This window comes from Crotalus tigris, unplaced genomic scaffold, assembly GCF_016545835.1.
Source record: "Crotalus tigris isolate CLP2741 ecotype Arizona unplaced genomic scaffold, ASM1654583v1 scf7180000019971.1508617, whole genome shotgun sequence".
Classification (NCBI taxonomy): Eukaryota; Metazoa; Chordata; class Lepidosauria; order Squamata; family Viperidae; genus Crotalus; species Crotalus tigris.
In genome coordinates this window covers 1389804-1413542 of record NW_024097800.1, presented here as the reverse complement: position 1 = coordinate 1413542, position 23739 = coordinate 1389804, and the positions used below count along the sequence as shown (strand labels likewise).

The 23739-nt window shown below is 34.6% G+C and overlaps 1 protein-coding gene across 2 annotated transcripts; it reads left to right on the top strand.

Moving 5' to 3' along the window:
• Positions 1 to 775: 775 nt before the first annotated feature.
• Positions 776 to 22857, top strand: NTS (neurotensin). Of its 2 annotated transcripts, none has more exons than XM_039365215.1 (4): positions 776 to 1143; positions 5551 to 5612; positions 20358 to 20579; positions 21362 to 22857. In XM_039365215.1, exons 1-4 carry the CDS (start codon positions 1080 to 1082, stop codon positions 21509 to 21511), a joined length of 498 nt encoding a protein of 165 aa, XP_039221149.1. In that variant the 5' UTR covers positions 776 to 1079; the 3' UTR covers positions 21512 to 22857. The 2 variants fall into 2 exon arrangements, with proteins under 2 accessions (XP_039221149.1, XP_039221150.1); XM_039365216.1 differs by having other exon boundaries at positions 781 to 1143; positions 21365 to 22857.
• The last annotated feature ends 882 nt before the right edge of the window (positions 22858 to 23739 follow it).

Below are 23739 nucleotides of genomic sequence, written 5' to 3'. Positions count from 1 at the left end.
ACCAATAATCTGAATTGAATTCCTTATTAAATTCTCTGTTTTGTACAGTGTGTTTAGGATGACTTTAGTCCATGCTTATTGGAATTTAGTCTTGGAAAATCGAAATAAGTTATATCTATAAGTAGCAATCAGCAAAATATTGTTGGGTATCAAGGGTCAAAAAGAAAAAGGAAGAGGAGGAGGAGGAGGAGGAATCTCTTTTCCTTGTCTCAAGTTCCTCTTCCCCAATCTGATGGTTTCCAGATGTTTCCTCAGGGTCTCTGACTGTGAATTCTAAGAGTTGCAGTCCCAACATTTCTTCTGAATGCCATTTTGGTTTGGTCTCTTGCATAAGTTGAAATAAGTAAAAAAAAAAAAGAATGACCTTGCAAAATATTTCTTTTAGTTAAACAAACACCATATTTCTCAAGTTTTTGTTAAATTCTTTTCCTGATTTACATGAATCATAGAAATAGCGAGATGACTTATACAGGTGACCTGTGATGGGCACACAAATACACAGGTGACATTTAACTTACTCTCATTAGATTCTTTACACTAGCCTTTTCCAGCCACACATCCATCAATTGTGCTGGACTTCAACTTCCATTACCAAGCTATACTGCCCGCTATATGGCGTTGTGTGGCCGCAGTCAAGGCGGGGGGAGGGAAGGGTCAGAAATCCTATATTCCCATTTGGAGGGAAAGGCTTTAAAATCGGACGCAACTAATAAGACCTTTCCTTTGGCGCCGTCTGTCTCACACACCCTTGTCCCTTCTTTCTGCTTCAGGAAGCGTGAAGCGCAGCGCAACTAATGGGGGAATCGCGTCAGTTTCGCTCCGAAGAAGAGGAGGGGACGGAGCAGGCGGGCGGACGCTGGGTTAAAAGAGAGCGGCTGCTGCGCGTTCGTGACATCACCCCTCCCTGCTTGCTTATATACTTAGGGGACATCCAGAGCTCCCTTTAGGGTCCAGTTCTTTAAAAATCAGCTCAAGGCAGCAGCTCTTTTTCTGCGCGACTCTCTCGCACCCAGATAGCTTGCCTTTTTGTATATGGACTTCACTTTATAGAGGGAAAAGGGAGAGCGTGGGTGGCAAGCATGGTGAAGATGCAGCTGGTGTGCGCGATGCTGTTGGCCTCCGCTTCCTGGAGCCTGGGCTCAGGTAAGCTCCGAGGTGCTCTCGCTCGCTCGCTCTCTAGCAGGGCTTCCCTTCCGATTGGGAGAAGGATTTGGGCTAATCCAACAGTGTTGCTACTATGGGAGGAGTTTGTGTTGTCCAATGCAGGGAGGCTAATGTCTGGTCAATTTCAAAAAGTTAGCTTAAAATATAAAGCAGTTCTTCTAGGATAATTGCTTTGAGAGAAAATCTGTTGGATTAAAATGTGACAGACAAATGCAGATTTCTATAAAGCGTTTATAACCGGTTCATTTATCAGAATTGTACCTAAACAGCTACATATTTTCTTTCTGAAGAGGTTCTTTGAGGAAGACAGGGGCTAGATTTACAGACTTATTGAAATGCACCTGTAAATTAGCACAGAGTAGAGAAAATTCCATCCATCCAGTCTCCAGACTTTTAGATTCTGTATTGGACTGTGGAAACAGCCTTGAAGAGCAGGAGGAAGATTTGCAACCAAGGTAAACATCAGATAAAAAGAGGCAGAAATGTAATTTGAGAAAGTATCTCAGACTTAACTCTCCTTGGTTCTCTTCAAAATAAAGGTGGTGGAGAGGAGACATTCAAATTTGCAAATTTCTGTTCCTGTTATTTTATAATAAAACTAGCATTAGCATTTATGACTTTGGTTTGCATGGAGTGGTCTAGCTACAAGGGATTACAGTTTCCAACTCCCATCTTGGACTTTTTCAGCTGGAGTTTGTGGAATAGAGGCTCACAGTTCATCATAGATTTTCATGGATCAGTTTTTCCTAGCATGTTGGAAATACAATTCCTAGTATTCTGTAAGTTGTAACCCAGCAAATATGAAATACATTACATGGCAGAAGACTGATAAACATAATCCAGAGATGTTGGGAGATGTGGGTGCACAAGGTTTGTTACATATCACAACAAGTTGAATTACATGTCAAAATGGGTAGACTGAGGTTTGTAGGGGTTAATATTGTTGCAGATCAAAACTCCAAGGTCTGCCATTCACACCAGAAATAAATTAGCAGGGGAAAGAAATGGAATGAATATTTCCCCCTATGCACCTGTAGTGCATAGTAATACAAATACAAAGCTCATTCCTCCTCCTAAAGTTGTTCTTTATACACCAATAATTATTGAACTAGATATTTGCTTTTAAACAAAATGGGTATAAATAAATGTACTTCTATTAGTCTATAACATGCACCCGCACCTCCCCCATAAGCATATATACATACAAATACATGAGGGGAATAGGATAGGATAGGATAGGATAGGATAGGATAGGATAGGATAGAATAGAATAGAATAGAATTCCTTATTGGCCAAGTGTGATTGCACACACAAGAAATTTTTGTCCAACGCATAAGCTCTCAGTGTTCATGCAAACAAAAAAGTAATAAATTATAGATCTTAAATCATAAGATGCAGTCATAATCATAAGATACAAACAACAAGTGATAAATCATATCAATAGGAGAGGGCAATAGGAAAGATCAGAAGGTGAGAGAGAGGAGAAGATGGCCAGGATAATTGCAATACAGCTTACTACATGGGTAAATATAAAAAAAAATATTTCTCTTTGTAATCTGTTTCAAAAATTATTCAAAGTAAAACCATAGATTAAAATCTAACCTTTTCCAAGTGCAATATAAAATCTATAAGTTTACACAACACTCTTGAGATTCATATGTTTATGACATATACACTCATTTTTGCTGTTTATTTGGGCTTCTTAAGAATGAACATCATAATTTAATGTACAGTTGTAATGAATCCATTAAATTCTTTATAAATCAGTATTTTTTTTTTGCTAAGTTATGTCTGCTAAATTTTGTTTCTAGAGCATATTTTAGAATTGAATATTTTTTTTCCTGCAAATTGATTTATTCTAATCCAATATATTAAATAATTCTACTTTTAAAATTTAAATTTAGCTGTAACTTATTACTAAACTCCTGTGTAGTTTCAAATATTTGGGCATCATAACAGTCTAAATCAATAAGAAAGCAATAGTACTTAATCTTTGTTTTGATAGGCAAATAATGCCTGTGTTTGTTGAAGGCAATATATCTACTTCAGCTTTTTAAATTTCTAAGCTTTATTTTAATAATGTTCTAATTACAACCCTGCAGGATTAATATAGTCATATAAATATATAATTACATCATCACAAGTATGATAAAAGGAGCTATTGGAAGAACATTTCATTTTTTTTGTTTGCAAATTGGGAAATGACTATTAATATAAATCAGTAATATACATTACAAAAATTGAGATTCCTTGAGTTGGATCATAATGGACACAATCCAGGCATAAATTCCTTCAAAATTTATTGATCCAAAGTATCAGATTAAATGAAATCAATAAAATGTTTCACTATTATTAATGGCAATAATAGTGCTAACAACTTTGTTGTGATCCATGAATATCTGAGAAGCAATGATCTCACTAAGTTTCTGAGAAGTCCTGATTTTGATGACATTTATTATAAGAATTAGTCATTATGTGAACTATAGAACAGTCTGATGAAAATGCTTAGCTTTTTCTCAGTAGTATTATCATTATGTGTATAGTTTTCACTTCACTCTTTTGAAATATATTTTCATAATATCATTTCTGGATCCTGTCCAGATAAGTTCCCCTAATCCCCATGCCCTATTTCCTGAGCTCATGAGTTCTGAATTCTTTGTCATTAGCATTTGAAGGATTTGTTTTAATATAAGGACTATACAGTAATTTGGATTCAAAGGAGGAAATATGCTTCAGAGCATGCATGGACAACACATTGCACCTGTTGGTGACTCCTTAAAGAGCTCTCTCTCTTTCTTGGCTCATACATAGTCCTTGGGGGGAGGGTGATGGAATTGATTTAAGGCAATGCCTATTGGTTCAGAATGTGCATGTTCATATATTCCATATCATAATTTATTCTTCAAATTTGGATCACTGCATAACCCAGAAAAATAGATCCATGAAGTATATTATTTCTCATTCATCTTCCACCCTTATAGATACTTTTTTAAAATGCAAGCACCTACTTCTCACTTTATTTCTTTTATTTTTCTGGCTTCCCACTATCCTGGCAACATTTTATTTTTTAATAAAATATAGTGTTTTATGCTTTTTGTGAGCCATTTGTACTATAGTGCATTTAAGGTGCATTAATATTTTTTAAAGAGACAGATTTTACCACTGGTTTTCTTGCAACAGAGTGACCCTACTTTATAACATTCTTTTACTACACAGTACTTTACTGAGGATGTAAATTTGAGAAGCAAGATAAAAGCAACATATTAATCATATTGTATCATATATATCCTCCCTCTCTCTCTCTCTCTCTCTCTCTCTCTCTCTCTCTCTCTCTCTCTCTCTCTCTCTCTCTCTCTCTCTCTCTGTGTGTGTGTGTGTGTGTGTTTGTGTATGTGAGCTAGTACCATTTGCTGTTTATTGGTTAGGAATATACTATTCATTACTGAGCCCATCCAACTAAAGTTACTAATGACTTGGGTCTATTGAAATACATGGAATAACAGCAGCAGCAATAAATCACAAGAGTATAGCTATTTGTATCAACTGGACTTATTTTCAATCTGCATAGGATTTTATTTTGTCATTCACAATTATACTCAACTATAGAGTTTAGATGATGATAATTAGAATAAAACATAGTTTTCCTTTTAACATATCATCCTTCTTTTATTAAAACATTCTTTATGTCCTTCTAACCCTGAACATGGCAATGACCAGGAAATTCGATTAAACTCACTGCAACTTTAAATCTCTTTTCATACTATATGTACAGTATCCATTGTTAATAATACATCAGTGTAAAATATATGAATATTTTTGTAACTTACATATTCTCCATAGAACAGGAGTGTCAAACTGCTGGCTCATGAGCATCATATGGAGGCCGCGCCCACCCTAGTTCCAGCAATGCAAAAAAAGTTGCGATACATTATGACACATCATGTGTTGTGGCGAGTTTGACACCCATGTCATAGAAGATACATGTTAACTGGCTTCCATTGAAAGGATATTTGGAATTATTCAGTCTATAAAAATATAAGAACTCCTTTTAAATATGTACAGCACATACTGTCAGTGCAGAAGTATCTTAATTTAGAAATTAAATTTAATTTCATATCCTATGACTTTCCTATTGGTGATCAGATCTTTAAATGTTTCAATTGACAAATAATAAACTGTTTTCATTACTAGATATGTTTTTTTCCAATGAAATGGCATAAATTAACAAACATACATTAAAGAAAGCAGCTTTTGCCAAACATTTATTTTAGTCAGTTCTTAACCCTAAATTATCTTTAAGAGATATTTTTAAATGCTATATGTGAAATCCAAAATGCTAATGATTTATAATACAGTGGTAAACATATGTTTCTGTTTAACTTGCAGATTCAGAAGAGGAAATGAAAGCCCTAGAAGCTGATTTATTGACTAATATGTACACATCAAAGGTAATGGTTTTTTGTCCCACCCCCCTTTTTCAGGATTCAGAAATACTCATAGCAAACATATATATTGTTAGAGAATTTTAATTTCTCTATTGGTGAAAAAATAAATCAGAAGCTCTCACAGTTGACTGCATTTAGCTGATTCAAAATAATTTCTTTATATTCATATAAAAATATTTACAATACCATACATTCTTCTTTACAGCAACATAGCTCAATTGAAGACTTCTTACAGAGAGATACAGAGACAAACCTGAGACTGGAAATCCAGCTCCTAACTCAATACCTTTTTGCACAGACTCAGTAGCACTTTCTTGCCATTGGCTGACTGAGTTACCACATGACTCTTCTGCACACGAATATTCCAACATATATTTAAATATATAACAATGCTATACATAAATGTTGAATATAAGAAATAAAAAAGGGGCCTTTAAATCAAATACAATACATAAGAACAAGTGCGGATAAAGAGACAGTGTCAGATAATATTTTATTCTTTGTATTATGTATATATTGCTTAACTAGCTAATACATTCCCACCAGCAAGCAATTATGGGATAATATCAACTTATTGACAGAAGCTATATTTCTAGACAGAATTTGCTTGATAAAAGCTATGTTAATCTCAAGCCACATAGCAATATTAGCTTTTCTTGTAATACAAATTACACACCAAAACAATGAAACCCTTAAAAGGAATTTTTAACTCTTCAACATCTTCAAAAACAATTTAGATGAGAGGATAGAAGGGGAACTCATCAGATTTGCAAATGACACTGAGCCGGGGGGAATAGCCAACACCTTAGAAGACAGTCAAGATACAAAAGAATCTTAATAGATTTGAACACAGATTTGGGCCCTATCCAACAAAATGCAATTCAGTAGTGAGAATAGGCACTTAGGCAAGAAAGACCAAATGCACAGGTATAGAATAAGTGATACCTGGCTCAACAGCAGTAACTGTGAGAGGGATCTAGGAGTCCTAGTGGACAACCACAAGTATCAGCCAACAATGTGCTACAGCTGCCAAAAGAACCAATGCAGTTCTAGGCTGCATCAACAGAGGGATATTATCAAGATCACATGAAGTGTTAGTACTACTTTATACTGCTTGGTAAGACCACACTAGGAATACGGCATCTAGTTTTGATCATCACAATGCAAAAAAATATGTTGAGACTCTAGAAAGAGTGCAGAGAAGAGCAGCCAAGATGATTAGGAGGCCAGAGGCTAAAACATATGATGAACGGTTGCAGTCTAATGAATGGTTGCAGCCTAATGAAGAGAAGAACTAGGATGTGACATGATAGCAGTCTTATAATATTTGAGGGGCTGCCATAGAGAAGAGGGGGTCAACTTGTAACCAAGGAAAGATCTAACCTAGAATTAAGGGGAAATTTCATGACAGTGAAAACAATTATCAGTGGAATAGCTTGCCTCCAGAAGTTGTGGTTGCTCCATTACTGTAGATTTTTAAGAAGAGGGTGAACATCCATTTGTCTGGAATAGTACAGGATCTCCTACTTGAGCAGAAGGTTCAACCTCCTAAATCCCTTCCAACGCTATTATTCTGTGAACACAATACATTTGGTGTGCAACAGAATTTTGCTGTCCCTCATATTTGATCAAATCATGTCAGGATCTCACAAATTCAAAATATATAACATATGCTTTGACAAGCATATAGTTCCCCCCTTGCCAAATCATCTAAATACACTTTCATCTGTGATTTGAGAATGTAAGCAAATTTTCAATATTTTGCTGTCAAAAATGTATTGTATAAACATGAAATCCTTTTATGCAGCTGGTTATATTTTTCCAGGAATAAAAAAGAACAAAAAGGATGTATTTCCTCTAGATTTTGGTAAACTGCAGCCAATATTATTATTACTTTAGGATCATCAGTGAAAATTTGGATGACCATTATAACATTTCTAGTTCATTGCATATTTCTGTAATATCATATTCTGCATCCAGTCATGGCATTAATTATACTAGAATATACTATTAGTCCTCTTATTCAAAAGTGAATAAATTTCATTTCTTTCTCTTTAAGGTTATTACAAAGTAAGTTTTTTTTCTGGAAAACATAAAGCATTCACTAAATTAATAAGAATCTGGATTAGTAAGAAATATAATCTCAGTTTGAAGCCTATAATATAATACTGAAATCCAGATGATGGGCAGGACAACTGATAAATCAATCAAGTTGTTCTGTTGCAAACCATCAACTAAAAATCAGATTACCCCCCTCCATCTTTATAGTTTCATATTAACATAATATTATAGATTAGAAAATAGCATTTTTTTCAAGTAAGAAATGTGAACAGAAGCCCTAAGAAGACAAATGTGATATGTGATTTGATTTATACGAAATTTATAACAAAGAAACAAAAAAAACCCCTTAAACCTATAGAAAATGACCATTCACAGTGCCCTATGTTTTGAAGGGCAACAAAGGGCCCCAAAAGATAGCCAGAATTCACCTTTCAAGGTGGGAAAATTGATCGGACTGATTTTTTTAAGATTTCACAATCTATGTTCTCAGGCACTTAATAATTATGTTAGAGAGCTCTGACATTATGTAAATGGCTGCATGGTAAATTGGGTATTTAAGTAATATGTGATCCGTCTGTACAGAATTGATTTAAATGTCACATTGTTGAAAAATGTATGTTGCAATTAAGAACATAATGAATAATTAAATGAAAGCATAGTTTTCTGGATTCTACATAAACTCAGAAACCTGAACTTTGTACAGCCTCCAATAGTAAGAATGATACTCACACAGTGATGCATACATATAGAAATAGCAACTAAACAAATACTTGAACAGATTCTTCTCTTCAGTGAGGATTCATGTAAAGCAACACTTTGAAGGTCCTTCACAAACACTCCCAGAGAGAAAACGAATTGCAGTTGTAGAAAATAGCCCAAGGTTGGGTTGCAGTTCTCTGAACTTAGTTTTCTATTTTTGCTACCTATCTAGGCAATATCTTCAAATGCTATGATCTTGGAGAAAATTGATTCTCCAATAAGTCTCTGACTTCTCCAAGACCACATCAGTGAAGATTTTGCCAAGGCAGGCAATAATCTGTCTGAAAATGAAAATTTGCTGTTATAAGAGGTAGTTGATAAAGAGAAGCATGTTGCTTTCATGCTTTAATGAGGTGGAGCACCCATCCCATCATACAGCCTTTATGCACATGCATGTACAATAAAACACAGGATTGCACTATTTTATTTCACATATTAGTTTCAAGTCAATTTTTATATTTATATAATAAATAGACAAGACTAAACATTAACATCTTAGGAATCAGCAAACTAAAATGGAATGGGTGAATTTAATTCAGAGGACCATCAGGTATACTACTGCAGGCAAGAGTCCCTCAGAAGAAATGGAGTAGCCTTCATAGTCAATAAAAGAGTAGGAAAAGCAATACTGGGATACAATCCCCAAAATGACAGAATGATGTCAGTGCGAATCCAAGGCAAACCATTCAATATCACAGTAGTCCAAGTCTATGCCCCAATCACTGGTGCTGAAGAGGATGAAATTGACCAGTTCTATGAAGCCCTACAGCACCTTATAGAATCAAAACCAAAAAATGATGTCCTTATCATCATGGGGGATTGGAATGCTAAAGTAGGAAGCCAAAAGATAACTGGAATAACAGGCAAGTTTGGCCTTGGAGTACAAAATGAAGCAGGGCACAGGCTGATAGAATTTTGTCAAGAGAATACGAATTTTGTCAAGCAAACACTCTTTTCCAACAACCCAAGAGATGGTTCTACACATGGACATCACCAGACAGTCAACACAGAAATCAAATTGACTATGTGTTCTGCAGCCAAAGATGGAGAAGCTCTCTATACAGTTAGCAAAAACAAGACCAGGAGCTGACTGTGGCTCAGATCATGAGTTTCTTGTTGCAAAATTTAGGCTTAAATTGAAGAAAGTAGGGAAAAGCACTAGGCCACTCAGGTATGAACCAAATCATATTCCTGATGAATATACAGTAGAAGTGACAAATAGATTTAAGGAATTAGATCTGATAGACAGAGTGCCTGAATAACTATGGAAGGAGGTTCGCAACATTGTACAAGAGGTAGCAACTAAAACCATCCCAAAGAAAAAGAAATGCAAGAAAGCAAAATGGCTATGTGAGGAAGCTTTGCAAATAGCTGAGGAAAGAAGGGAAGTGAAAGGCAAGGGAGAAAGAGAAAGATACACCCAATTGAATGCAGATTTCCAGATAATAGCTAGAAGAGATAAGAATGCCCTCTTAAATGAACAGTGCAAAGAAATAGAAGAAAACAATAGTATAGGGAGAACCAGAGATTTCTTTAAGAAAATTGGAGATATGAAGAGAATGTTTCATGCAAAGATGGGCATGATAAAGGACCAAAATGGCAGGGATCTAACAGAGACAGAAGAGATTAAGAAGAGGTGGCAAAATTACACAGAAGAACTATACAAGAATGAGCTTAACATCCCAGATAACCACAATGAGATGGTCATTGACCTCGAACCAGACATCCTAGAATGTGAAGTGAAATGGGCCTTAGAAAATCTGAGCAACAGCAAAGCTAGTGGAGGTGACAGTATTCCAGCTGAGCTATTCAAAATCTTAAAAGACGATGCAGTAAAAGTGCTACACTCAATTTGCCAGCAAATTTGGAAAACTCAACAGTGGCCACAGGATTGGAAAAGGTCAGTTTACATACCAGTTCCAAAGAAAGGCGATGCCAAAGAATGTTCAAACTATCACACCTTTGCACTCATTTCACATGCTAGTAAAGTTATGCTTAAAATCCTACAAGCTAGACTCCAGCAGTATGTGGATTGAGAACTTCCAGAAGTACAGGCAGGATTTCGAAGAGGCAGAGGAACTAGAGATCAAATTGCCAACATATGCCGGATCATGGAGAAAGCTAGGGAGTTCTACTTCTGCTTTATTGACTATGCAAAAGCCTTTGATTGTGTGGATCACAACAAATTGTGGCAAGTTCTTAAAGAGATGGGAGTACCAGACCATCTTATTTGTCTCTTGAAAAACCTATATGCGGGTCAAGAAGCAACAGTGAGAACTGGACACGGAACCACTGATTGGTTCAAAATTGGAAAAGGAGTCCAGCAAGGCTGTATTCTGTCACCCTGCCTATTTAACTTAAATGCAGAGCACATCATGAGAAAGGCAGGGCTAGATAAATCAAAAGTTGGAATTAAGATTGCTGGGAGAAATATCAACAACCTAAGATGTGCAGATGATACCACTGTAATGGCAGAAAGTGAAGAGGAACTAAAGAGCCTCTTGATGCAGGTGAAGAAGGAGAGTGCAAAAGTTGGCTTGAAACTCAACATTAAGAAACCCAAGATCATGGCATCCGGCCATCTCAATTCCTGGCAAATAGATGGGGAAGAAATGGAGGTAGTGACAGATTTTATTTTTCTGGGCTCCAAGATCATCTCAGATGGGGACTGCAACCAAGAAATTAAAAGACGCTTGCTCCTGGGGAGGAAAGCTATGGCAAATCTAGACAGCATTCTAAAAAGCAGAGACATCACCCTGCCAACAAAAGTAGGTATAGTCAAGGCCATGGTTTTCCCAGTTGCAATGTATGACTGTGAAAGTTGGACCATAAGAAAGGCTGAGCTCAAAAGAATCGAGGCCTTTGAACTATGGTGCTGGAGAAGAGTCCTGCAAGTCCCCTGGACTGCAATGTGATCAACCCTGACTGTTCTTTAGAAGGCCAGATCCTGAATGAAACTCAAGTACTTTGGCCACCTAATGAGAAGGAAGGACTCACTGGAGAAGAACTTAATGCTGGGAAAGATTGAGGGCAATAGAAGAATGGGACAACAGAGAATGAGGTGGCTGGATGGAGTCACTGAAGCAGTAGGCGTGAGCTTAAATGGACTCCAGAAGATGGTAGAGGACAGGAAGGCCTGGAGGAACATTGTCCATGGGGTCGCGATGGGTCAGACACGACTTCACAATTAACAACGTGTTGTTAAGGTTTGGATGGTTGCATTTTGTTCAAAGTTGTTCAACTTCTCCATCTGCCAAGAATCAATATTAATAAACAAATGTTCTGAAAATGAGTAATTGTTGTTCAATAGTTTATATGAAACTGACATGGAAAATTTCAATTTCATGAAAGAAACAAGACTATTTGGGGTGGGGGTGGGGGGAATCTGATGAGGTCAAATAATCTTTAGAAAGCTTTAATTGTTTTTAAATAAAATCTGTTACACAAATAGACTTCAATTTCCTAAATGCTAATGGAACTCAATCTCCCAAATGAAAGAAATATTATCAGACATAAGCCATTATTATTTCAGATTTTTGTCCATGTAATTCAGTTTTCTTTGAATTGCGCTAGCACTTTAGGATCTTAGACAGATGATGCTTCCACAGTAAAATTGCTATGATAGCTTTTTGATCCTTAAATTGAGCTGTTACGTACTGGCTTTTTGGGGCTTAATCTTTATTGAGCAAGATGATCAAAATTAGGAATAATAATTTTCTGTTTCTAGCAGTGGCTAGAAAAAATTTATCTTGAGATTAAGCTCAAAGATCTGTAGCTTTTATAGATAGCCAAAGAAAAGTAGAAAAACTTTCAGAAAAGATGGCTACTATGTGAAGAAGAAGAAGAAAACTTAGAGAGAGCAAGGAATCAATCCTAAATGAAACAAATTGATTTTATTAAAAAAAGAAAAGCAGATTGATTTCATCAAAAAGGCAAACCAAAATATACAATTTATGTAACCATTAAAATAAAGTGTCTAGATTTATTCAGCAAGACACTGGAATATTTTATTTTGTGTTTATTATAAACAGACTAATACAGGTAGCCCTTGACTTACAACCACAATTGAGTCCAAAATTTATGTTGTTAAGTGAGACATATGTTAAGTGAGTTTTGCCCCATGTTATGACCTTAGTGTGAAGTGAATAATTGCAGTTGTTAGGTTAGTAGCATGGTTGTTAAGTCAAACTGGCTTCTCCATTGACTTTGCTTGTCCCTGGGATACTGCAGCCATCATAAATATGAACCAGTTGACAAGCATCCAGATTTTGAGCATAGGGATGCTACAATGGTGATAAGTATGAAAAATGGTCATAATTCACTTTTTTCATTGTAACTTTGAATGGTTACTAAACAAACTGTTGTAAGTCAACAATTACCTGTAGTTTTATTCCGAAACATACAAGACATGATGTGTGAGTTTGTGTTTATCTGTATTTTTGTTTCTATTTATGTGCCCCGAGAGAAATATAGAAAAAGCTATGGCAAAAAACAACAACAAAACATTCCTCTTAGGGACAGATGCCCTACTTTAAGTAAAGTGAATCAGTTATTTTTAGTTACCTCTAAAAGTCTATGCAGCGCAGCAGCAAAGGCTGTTTCAGAATTGTTCCCCTACGTTTTTTCCCTAGCTGTTCTCTTCTTGTGGAAGATACTGTAGCTATGTGTATCATGCAGCTTGTTCTGCATCCATTAAACACATCTGCTGCTTTCTATCCTATTGCTTGCATTGAGATTAGTTTTAACTACTATGGTTGCTCAGTATGTGGTCTTCCAGATATTGCTGAACTAAAACTCAGCAGAGTGGCCAACACAATCATCTCCTCAGTGCCAGATTTTAAAAGTAAAATCTTGTTTATTCATTAAAAAAAACTGAACATTTTTCCTCATTCCCAAGTTCTTAATGGAGAAGACAGTCTTTCCCATTCAGATAAAATATTGATTGTTAGCATATCCAACCCAATTAATGGCATTATGAAGTAACTGTTTTACATTGGCATATATATTTCCTTAGGGAGACTGAATATTTTGGGTTAGCCACTAAGTCCTGCAGTTTTCTGAAAATGAACAGCATAAAGTGCCAAATTTTATTATCCTTTGCCTGAAAAGGATGGCAGATACACTGTGAGAGAAAAAAGAAGTATAAAAGTAAACCATAGAACAAGAAAGCTTTCAACCTAGTCAAACAATTCAGTCTGGAACAATTATAGATTTTAAGAAATTAGATATGATTTCTGGCATGATGGTCAGGATATTAAGAAGGCATTTTAATTTAAGAGGGAGGGATATGAGGTTGAAAAAAAATTGGAAAATTTCTATGAAAAGTGAGTAATTGTACCATATATTTTTTAAAAATTCACTGTAGTATTAAATGTTTACTATTAAACATGATGGTTATCGCCACAAACAAATGCCAAGGTGTTTTGTTTTTGTGCTAAAAAGTATAAAGTAACCAACTGTTGGGTGGCAGTGAATGGGGGATTATAACCAACTAAATTTATGTTTCTGTCTTTACCAGGGACATTTTGTATACATAATAATAAAAGAAAATGAAAGTGGGGAGAGGAATCAAAGTTCCTACATATCTGCATAAATTGTTCACATTTGAGTATTTCAGCAGTTTGCCACAAGACTCTTTGAACCATAATATCTCTCAGCCTTTGGGTGATTTGAGCCTCTGTGCTTAACTTTTAATCATATCTATATTGTCTGTATTTCAGCTGACCCTCATTAAAATGTAACTGGATCATTTTATCTCTGTACTTCCTCGGGCATTATTTGTGAATCCATGGCTTGTAAATAGAGATAAATTTGGGGAAAAAATGAGTGTAAAAATTATTTGGACAAATAATGTGGAAGCATTTTATCTGAAGAGCTTCTAAGCAAAGAGAAAGGTGATCTTGATTCAATCATTTGTCAGCTTGTGCAGTTACAAACAGCTAAAGTTCCACTTGGAATAAAATAGTCCTGATTTTAAGGTTTTCATTAGTGTCATCTCTCACCTTTAAAATCTGGTCAGTCGCACTTTAATTTCTATTTTTTTTATAAAGATTTTATTGGTTTTCTTTTGCATACATATGTTAATTTTTCCAATCAATGAGCTGTCTGGGGTTAGCTATGCTAATACATATTTGATTCCTAATCTTTCATTCTTTCCTCTAACCAACAATAAAATAAGTCCCAAATTTGGTAATAGTCTGTGTTCACTTTCCATTTCCAAAATTAACAAAAAAATATACATTTTCTTAATTAATTTCTCATCTGAGGTTAACAAAATCTTATCAAACGCAGTTTGGTCTTTATAAAATCCATACATTTTCACATCTTTTTCATATCTATTTTGCATCTGTAAATGTGCCCACCACGACAAGTTGATCCCCTGATTTTCTTGCTTAGATTTTAAATTCCCATCAATATTTAGAATATCTCTAAATGCCCATATTTTTTCAAAGTCTACCAAGTTCGTATGTACAAATGCCTCCATCGTTGATAACCACCCTGGAATTTTTAGGTATATTTTAGCTTTAATTTTTTCCCATACTGTTAACAAGGCATTTCTTATAAAGTGATTTTGAAAATACTTATGAGCGCTATTTTTCCCATACCAGTTGTAAATCATGTCTCTCTAAATATAACAACCTTTTGTTTCTAAGCCTTATCCATTCTTTCACCCATGTTAAAACAGAAGCCTGATAATACAATGCCCATTCCGGCAGCCCAAATCCTCCATTTTCCTTAGCGTTTTTTAGTGTTTTCATCTTAATTCTAGCTTTCTTCCCCTGCCAAATAAAGTTCAAATTCAATGAGTTTAAATCTTGAAAGAATTTTTTCTCAAGTTTTATTGGAATTGTTTGAAATAAAAATAAATATTCGGCAGTACATTCATTTTTACTGTAGCAATTCTTCCTAATATTGACAACTGCAGATTTTTCCATCTTTCCAAGTCTAGCTTTATTTGTTTCAATAGTTTTGTATAGTTGTCTTCTTTTATTGACGAACATTTGGCTGGAAGATGTATCCCTAAGTATTTAACTTTTTTCACTATCTGTACCTCTGTTTTCTCTAGCATTTGCCTTTTCTGTTTATCTGTGAGATTCTTAACTATTACTTTAGTTTTTTCTTTATTTATTTTTAATCCCGCCATTTCTCCATACTCTTCTGTCTTTCCCCATAGTTTAGGGATCATCTCTAAAGGTTCTTCCAAACTATATACTAAATCATCAGCAAATGCTTGTAACTTATATGTTTCGTCTTTTATCTTCAATCTTTTGATTTCTGTGTCCTGTCTAATCCTTCTATTTAAAACTTCCAAAGTAAAAATAAATAATAATGGGGATAGTGGACACCCTTGCCTCGTGCCTTTTCTTATCTGAAAGCTCTCAGTATAGTCTCCATTCACAATCACTTTTGCTATCTGATTGCTTTAATTTCTAACTTAATGTCACTGATAATCAAAGATTGTCCCTTCCTGTCATATTTAAAATTATAATTTGGTGTCAGTTTTGAGGATCCACATTCAAAGTTTTGAAGGCTAATTATGTACTTTGAATTAGTCTTTTACATAAATATTAGATCCTATCAGCTGATCAGCCTGGGATGTCACTCCAGGATATCAAGCAACCTTACAAAGAAAAAGAATATTTAACATCAATGTTCCAAAGTGTATATTATTGTCATGTTTGAAAGCTAAGAACATCCAATTATAGCCTCTCTGTTTAAGCAGGGTCCAATTTTAGACTTTAGTTTTATTTATGCAATATTCAGCATTTGTATAGTAATGATGAAGCCATGGTAAATATATGGAACATAAAAAGAATTTGGTTTTGGAAATTTCCCAGTCTCCTTCACTGTAGCTACTTGACACCTGCTAAAGCTTTTCTGCAAAAGGAAGGGAAGATTGAAAAAGATGAAGCAAGATGAGTAAGGTTGGGGTGACCAAGGGAAACCATGCAAAATCAGGCTTGCATTTAAGATCTCAGAAAGAAAAATTCTGACCTCTTCAGCAGTTCTAATGAGAGATGCACTGATAACCAACAGGTTTCATTCATCAAGCAATAACCACTGAACTTCAAGAGCAGCTTAAAGGGCAGAAACAGAAGTCCAAAGAAACATGGGAAATGGAGAGGGGGGAGCAGTGGGAACAAACTGTCACAGGCATAATAAGTGATTGTACCTTGACTTAGATGTAGCAATTAAATGTATCATATGAGTTTGTTCTGTTTTAAAATACTCTTGCTAAATTGAGCTATATTGAGTATTGGACATTGTCAGACTTTTTGTATGTAATGCCCTTTTCTCCTATTTTTTGCCCTCACAAACAACCCTGTGTCTGGCCCAGAGATAAGTGAGCTTCTATGACTGAGGAGTTGCAAGAACCTGGGTCTCCGTGCTCTATTAAAGCACTTTAAGAGCCATGGTGATGCAGTGGTTAGAATGCAGTATTGTAAACTAACTCTGCTCACTGCTGGGAATTTGATCCCGACTGGCTCAAAGTTGACTCAGCCTTCCATCCTTCTGAGGTGGGTAAATGAGGACCCAGATTTGGGGGGGGGGCAATATGCTGACATATGTAAACTGGTCAGAGAGTTCTGTAAAGCACTGTGGAGTGGTATATAAGTCTAAGTGCTATTGCTATTGCTTAAGCACCACCATTGCAGTAGAAAAGAGGAGACTCTGATTTCTCCCTTGGCAGTTTCCAACATTGTTCTATAGCTCCTAATCCTGAACTTCCAGAAAGGCTTTTTGATGCAAATGACTCTAGGACAGAGGACATGGCTGTGAAATTTTCCTTTCAATAATTGATTGTGTCATTGGATTCAGGGGTAAAGAGGTGGTAATGGTGATGGTGGGAACTAAAACTGAATAGCTTATGAGAGAGCAGCTTAAGTTTGAAGTGAGAGCTGTTTCTGCAAGATATTAAGTTCATTTTCTCAGTCATTTCCTGCAGTTCTTGTGATGAATATTGATGCAATTCAAAGACCTTACACTTCTGAGGTTTGATTGTGGCAAGGTAATTATACTATTAAATGCAGTCTAAACTTGCCCATTTATTATTTGCAAACATTATACATTACTTCAGTCATTATTATAATGTCTGGATTATAATTGTTCATTCTTTCTAGGGGAAAAAACAGCACCTAAAGAAAACAAACAGAAGAATTTACAAATTTATTGAAAAGCTTGCTGCTAAAATGTATTTTGCTCATCTTTTGCATATTGGAGAGATATCTCTTCATAATTAGAAAGAAATAAGACATTAGGCAGAACTGTCTTATCTCATTCAGAATATAAAGGAGAAGCAGGAAAATATATAGAACAATTGGCTAGATATGTATGGAAGATGGAAGCTTCAAGAGGAAAAGTTAGCAATGGGTTAACTTACTGATTACAATTAAAACATGACAGAACTTTCAAAAAATAGCCAATTTGTTATTCAATATTTTTGAATGGAGCATTAGGATATTTCAGCCATTTCAAATTTATTTCATTTTAAATGCATTTATTTGCTTTTTTAAAAAAATATTTTTAAATATAGTTTTTAATTGGGAGGGTCCTTATATTCCACACAATCATACAATAGTTCCTGCTTCTGAAAAGATTGGTCATTTCTGCTCAGTATCCAATAGCTGAGCTTAATTTTAAGGCTTCATTATTGATGTCTTGCGATATATGTCTGTAACTTTATAGTTTTTTTATGCATATTAAAGTGTCTGCATATTCAAAACATTGTTAGTTCAATATTGGTCTTTCCCTAGGCTATACTTGTAATGATTCATAAAAAGCTTGCCACACAGAAAATGCATGTAGATGCCAATGTGCAACACATTAAATGTATCCAGACAAAAGTTTTGCTAGTCAATCTTACCCAAGCATTCTCTGAGTTACATTCCAATGAAATAATACAGCATTTGAATGTGGGACCTTCTCTCAGTCCTACATTGGGTGCTTGTAAAATTGGCAGAACTGGGGGAGTCATATGCCCTTTATTCATGATCTGAATGCTGCAAAAGACAAAATCAAATGTAAGATATTATTGTGATTAAACCAATACAACATTTATTATATATCATACTGTGGGTTCAAGGAGAAAGACCAAGAAAGAGGGCAATATGGCATTAAGAAAGAATGAAATACTCTTAGAACCTTTTCTGCATACAAATGACTAATGTAACTTCTCGATGTCAATATTTCTCCAGAAAAAAATCTGGCTCATCATCTTTTCACAATAAAGTGTTGGAACATAGTTTATCATGCCAATAGACAAGAATACACCTGCTGAATAAGTAAAATGTTCAAATTAATCACAATCAGTGCATGTTTCCCACATTGTATCTAGAGCAATCCTATTTTATTATGAAAAAAAGTACCTTGGGTTTTTTATTATCAGAAATATTTAATTATTTAATGTCCTGTTTTGAAATTACAGGAGAGACATATTCAAATTCTCTACCATGTTGTGCCAATTTTCTATCATCAAGGAAGAGATTTCAAAACATTATTATGCAAATTTGTCCCTGCCTAGTAGGCTAGTTGATACTATGATTAAACTAGGTACTGCAGTAATAGACAAATCCAAGAAACAATTCAAAATAGAAACAAAGTTATAACGTAAAATTATATTTTGGATTCACTGAAGTATATTCATTCTGGAATATTTAGGCACGTAGATAATCTGTTTTATATGGATTTCTTCAATATCTGAATTTATCCCAGGTAACAAGACTATATGATTTTTAATGACATAGTATGAATACCAGTTATTTAAAGCTATGATCATTTTGTATAAAAACAAAAAAACAAACCACATTTAAGTAAAAATATAGCTGAGTTTATTTTTTCTACCATGTACAGAAGTCTCCCTTTGCATTGGGGAGGGTGTGGATGAAGATATATTAGTTAGGGAGGGAAGAAACCTGCTAGTTTTCTTTCATAATTAATTCATTTTTCTGAGTTACAGCATTATTTATTATTAATAATCCGAAAACTTAATTAATTGTGCATAGGACTTGATCCTAACTGCATCATCAGAATGCTAAAATTTACAGCTATTGAAGCATAGGTATGACTGTTAGAATCAAGGAGAATATAGTTTTTATATACCACAGATGACGAACAATAGTTCCAGTTATGTTCCTGCTCAGATTCTAGAGTTTGCAGAAAAGTATTTCATTTAGTTTTGTAAAATATTTTATACATTTTCTATCAGTTTTCATTCAGTTTGAATGAATGCAAATTCATTCAATGAGTTTATTTTATCATATGGTTGTTGACTAGTGTGTCTGTAAATATTCTTACACTGTAGGCTGATCTTGCTGGTGGTCTTCTCCTCATTTTTTCAAGCTTCATTCAAATCCCGAGGAAAAAAATGTCATAAAAGAACACCTTCCATAGCACTTTTTCAGTGTGGAAACTGTTCATTCCAGCATGACACCAGAAAAATGGAAGAATGTTTTAGAGAAGGAGAGGGAGAGATGGATGGATGGATGAACGATAGATGGATGAATGATAGATGGATAGATAGATGATAGATAGATAGATAGATAGATAGATAGATAGATAGATAGATAGATAGATAGATAGATAGATAGATAGATGAGACCTATTGTAGTATAGTGGTTAAGGTGCCACACTAAAGCTAGAGTATAGAAACATGTCCAAACCCTTCTATGGCTGTTTTGCCAAGAATGTATCTAATGTAGCCTGACTCTTATTTACTTGCATACATTTTTGGGTTATAATAGAATATTTCCTCTTTCTTAGGGTGTATATGTGGTTCATCCTATAATGTCTTATTTCCATGCCAAAGTTGTCATTTGATTCTGAAAATAAATAATAGCAGTTCAATTACACCTCCCTCTCATTCCTCTATAATATCCTTCTGCTGATAGAATGATAAATAATTTATACACTGGGTCTTGCTTTTTTCAGATAAACAAAGCAAAATCACCCCAGTGGAAACTAATACTTTGGAATATTTGTGACTTCATAAGCAACCTGAACACTCCAGAAGAAGAAACAGGTGACCCTGAAGAAGATTTTATGATGAGAAGACAATTTGCTTCTACTTCTGAGAGCTTCACTTTGGAAGCAATGTTGACACTGTATCAGCTTCAAAAAGTCTGCCACACCAGAAACGTACAACAATGGGAGGTAATGTTAATAATTAGCATCTTATTATTTTATCTGATATTGTTTGCATTACAAGAATGTAGTTAATTATTTCCATTTGGATAATTACTTGGAAGCATATTTAGCAAGTTACTAGTGAAATCTATCATTTTAGCAAGCACAGGCAGTTTGATATTTTTATCCTTAGAGCACATTCACAGTTTTACTGCTAAATTATTAAGACAAATTAATGGGATTTCAGTTTAACCTAAGATTTCAGGACCTATTGAGACCACTAAAGTAGTCATCCATTTGTGAAGGAAGGCTTCAGAAAATCTGCCATTAAGTATGTGCCAGAGTATTTTATTTGTATGGAAATGTGTGTGCTACCCTTTTAGTGCCAACATGCTACCTATTACAATTGAAAACATATTGCAAAACATATATTCAACATCAATAATAAAAAAGTAAAGTACGGAGGCAGAAATGAATGGAAAAAACAACTTTTTTAAAAAAACAAGTTTTTTAATCTTTCTTTCTTTCTTTCTTTCTTTCTTTCTTTCTTTCTTTCTTTCTTTCTTTCTTTCTTTCTCCTTTAGAATACAGTGAATGGCTAAAATTAGCTTAATTCTCCAGGTCATCATACTGAAACAATTATTTATAAACTTTCCTCATTGTGTTCTTGTTTTTTTTCAAATTAATTAATTGTACTATATTCATCCCTATTTTTGCTATGAAGCAGAATTCAGGACAACTTGGGCAATATTCCTCAGAAAAATTGTTCCAGGGGAAATAATGATTCCATATTATCTCCTTATTGCCAGCAGTTGCTCCAACAAGATATTTATGATCCAGAGAATGCAAGTCAAGATAAAGATCTGATGAAGAGAAAAACTCCATACATCCTGAAACGACAATTACACGCTAATAAAGTCCGACGGCCATACATATTGAAGAGGAGTTCATATTACTGATTCAGCCTTTAAAATAATGTACATGTAGTTTATAACTAACTATGCTTTATGTCTCCCTTATTTCAACCTCAAATCTTATGTGTGGAAATATATTATGGAACGCAATCAAGATGATAACATAACTGTGTACTTTTTGCTATTATTGTTAGTTGATTGTGATGTTTTTCCTACTTAAAATTGACTGGACAAATACATTTACAAATAAATCTAGTTTGTAAGCATTATGTATTGTATGCCATTGATAATATTAAAGAATTGGCAATGCTATTTACTCTATACCGCATACCTGTTTCTACAAGTATGAAAGCATAGTTATATAAAAATTGCTTGTTTTATCATGTGCTATGTGATATACTATCCAGTCTTCATAAGCAAACAGATAATTACTTAAAATATTATTAATAATGAGTATTCCCATTAAATAATATAGAATTAATAAATTAATAACATCCCACTCAAATTCATTTGCTTGCATTCCAGCATAAGCTTATGGAACAGATGATGGTCATTGTTCAGAGTAAGTTAGGCACATTTAAATAATTGACAAATCAGATATTTCCTGATCAACACAATTCATGAGTAACAAAGGTTCATTCTGTTCAACAGCACTGACTTCCGTATACATAGGTTGGCAACGATAATTCATAAGTATATTAAAATAAATGCTAAGTTCATATCTTGTATGCATTTATGTCCATTGGACACTTGTTAGATGGAAGAATTTAAGATGTCCAAAATGGAATATAAAGTTTGGAGAATATTAGTGGCATATTGGTTAAACATCAGAGTTTTTTCCCTACAGCTAGTAGGAAAAACCACCTAACTATAGCCAAATATATTGTTGTAGCAGTTAAAGCAAAGTAACAACTAACGCCAACCATTACATGACAATTCTTTGATACCCTTTTTTAAACTCTTTGATTTTATCTGCTTGTATTTATTGCTTATCTCTCATTGTAGATAAAGAATTTGACATTTGAATTGGAAATGTGATTCCCTGTTATCAAAATATAAGGCAGATTTGAAAAGTGAAGGAGAAAATGCCTAAATGCTTGTTATACAGAAAATGATAGATATTATATAGATACACATATATACACTAACAATTGAAGAACCTTCTTGCTCCTTCTTTGGGGTTCATATTATAAAAATGCATCAAGATGAGGCTCAGCTAATAATGTTGTCGTGACAGTTCAGTAGCAAAATCTGAAGCCAGATTTCTTTGATTCTATTACCTAAGTTGTGTCTTCTATTAAATATGACCTTTCCCTCTCTGTTTTTCATCTGTATTCAAACACCTTATGATTGTTTATAGAAACTATAAAAGTGGTGTGCCTTATTCATAACATCTAATGCATGGATTTTCCTTTCTGGCCTATATTACCCATGGAGGGCTTGTTCCAGAGGTTTTAAGTTCTGAACCAGCTTAACTGAATCCCTAAACAAGGCAAAGGACAGTTGCATAACTAGGAACCAGCTATTACACTAGAAATGGGCTATCAATGGCTTGCAAGCCATGTGAGTCCTTCTGAGGCTTCATTAGGGCACCAAAGATCCCCTCCAGCATCTTGTTATTGAGCCACTAAAGTTTGGTAGTAAATAAACCGTACATTTTCTCCTCAAGAGTCAAAAGACCTCCAGAAGACAAAATGCTTTGCTTTGTAGTCTTATTCCAAAAAATTGGGAGGCAGAGCTATGGCCTCCCTCTCCTCACACATTGTTCTTTGCCCTCTTATACATACTGTACCTCTACTAATCTTTTCCAGATTCTAAAGGCCCCTTTTTATACTTCCTACTGTCTTCAAACCTCAACTTCACTGAACTTTAATAACATTTGTTTAAGTTATTGAATATTCTTCCTCTACAGTTTTGTATTTGTTCTTTTCATATTCCATTTATAAAATATATGTTGGGTTACCAGAGGCATAGCTGGGTTACCAAATTAGATAGCATAAGCAGTACTTCTGTATAGATCAATGAATTAAATAGTATCTCTGCCAGGAATACTTCTATTTCAAAGTACAAAGAAGGCCTCTGGTACTTTTATTGCCTGGAATTCTGGAGTATGCAAATGTACAGTATCTATAGGCATATTTGCATAAAAAATAGACTCCTTTTGAAAATGTTTTTGTTGTAAACATTGCATTGCTAAATACATTGTTTTCCTCTTTTTCATAATTTTCATAGTGCAGACACATTGGACATGTTCCAACACTGACTCTAAACCA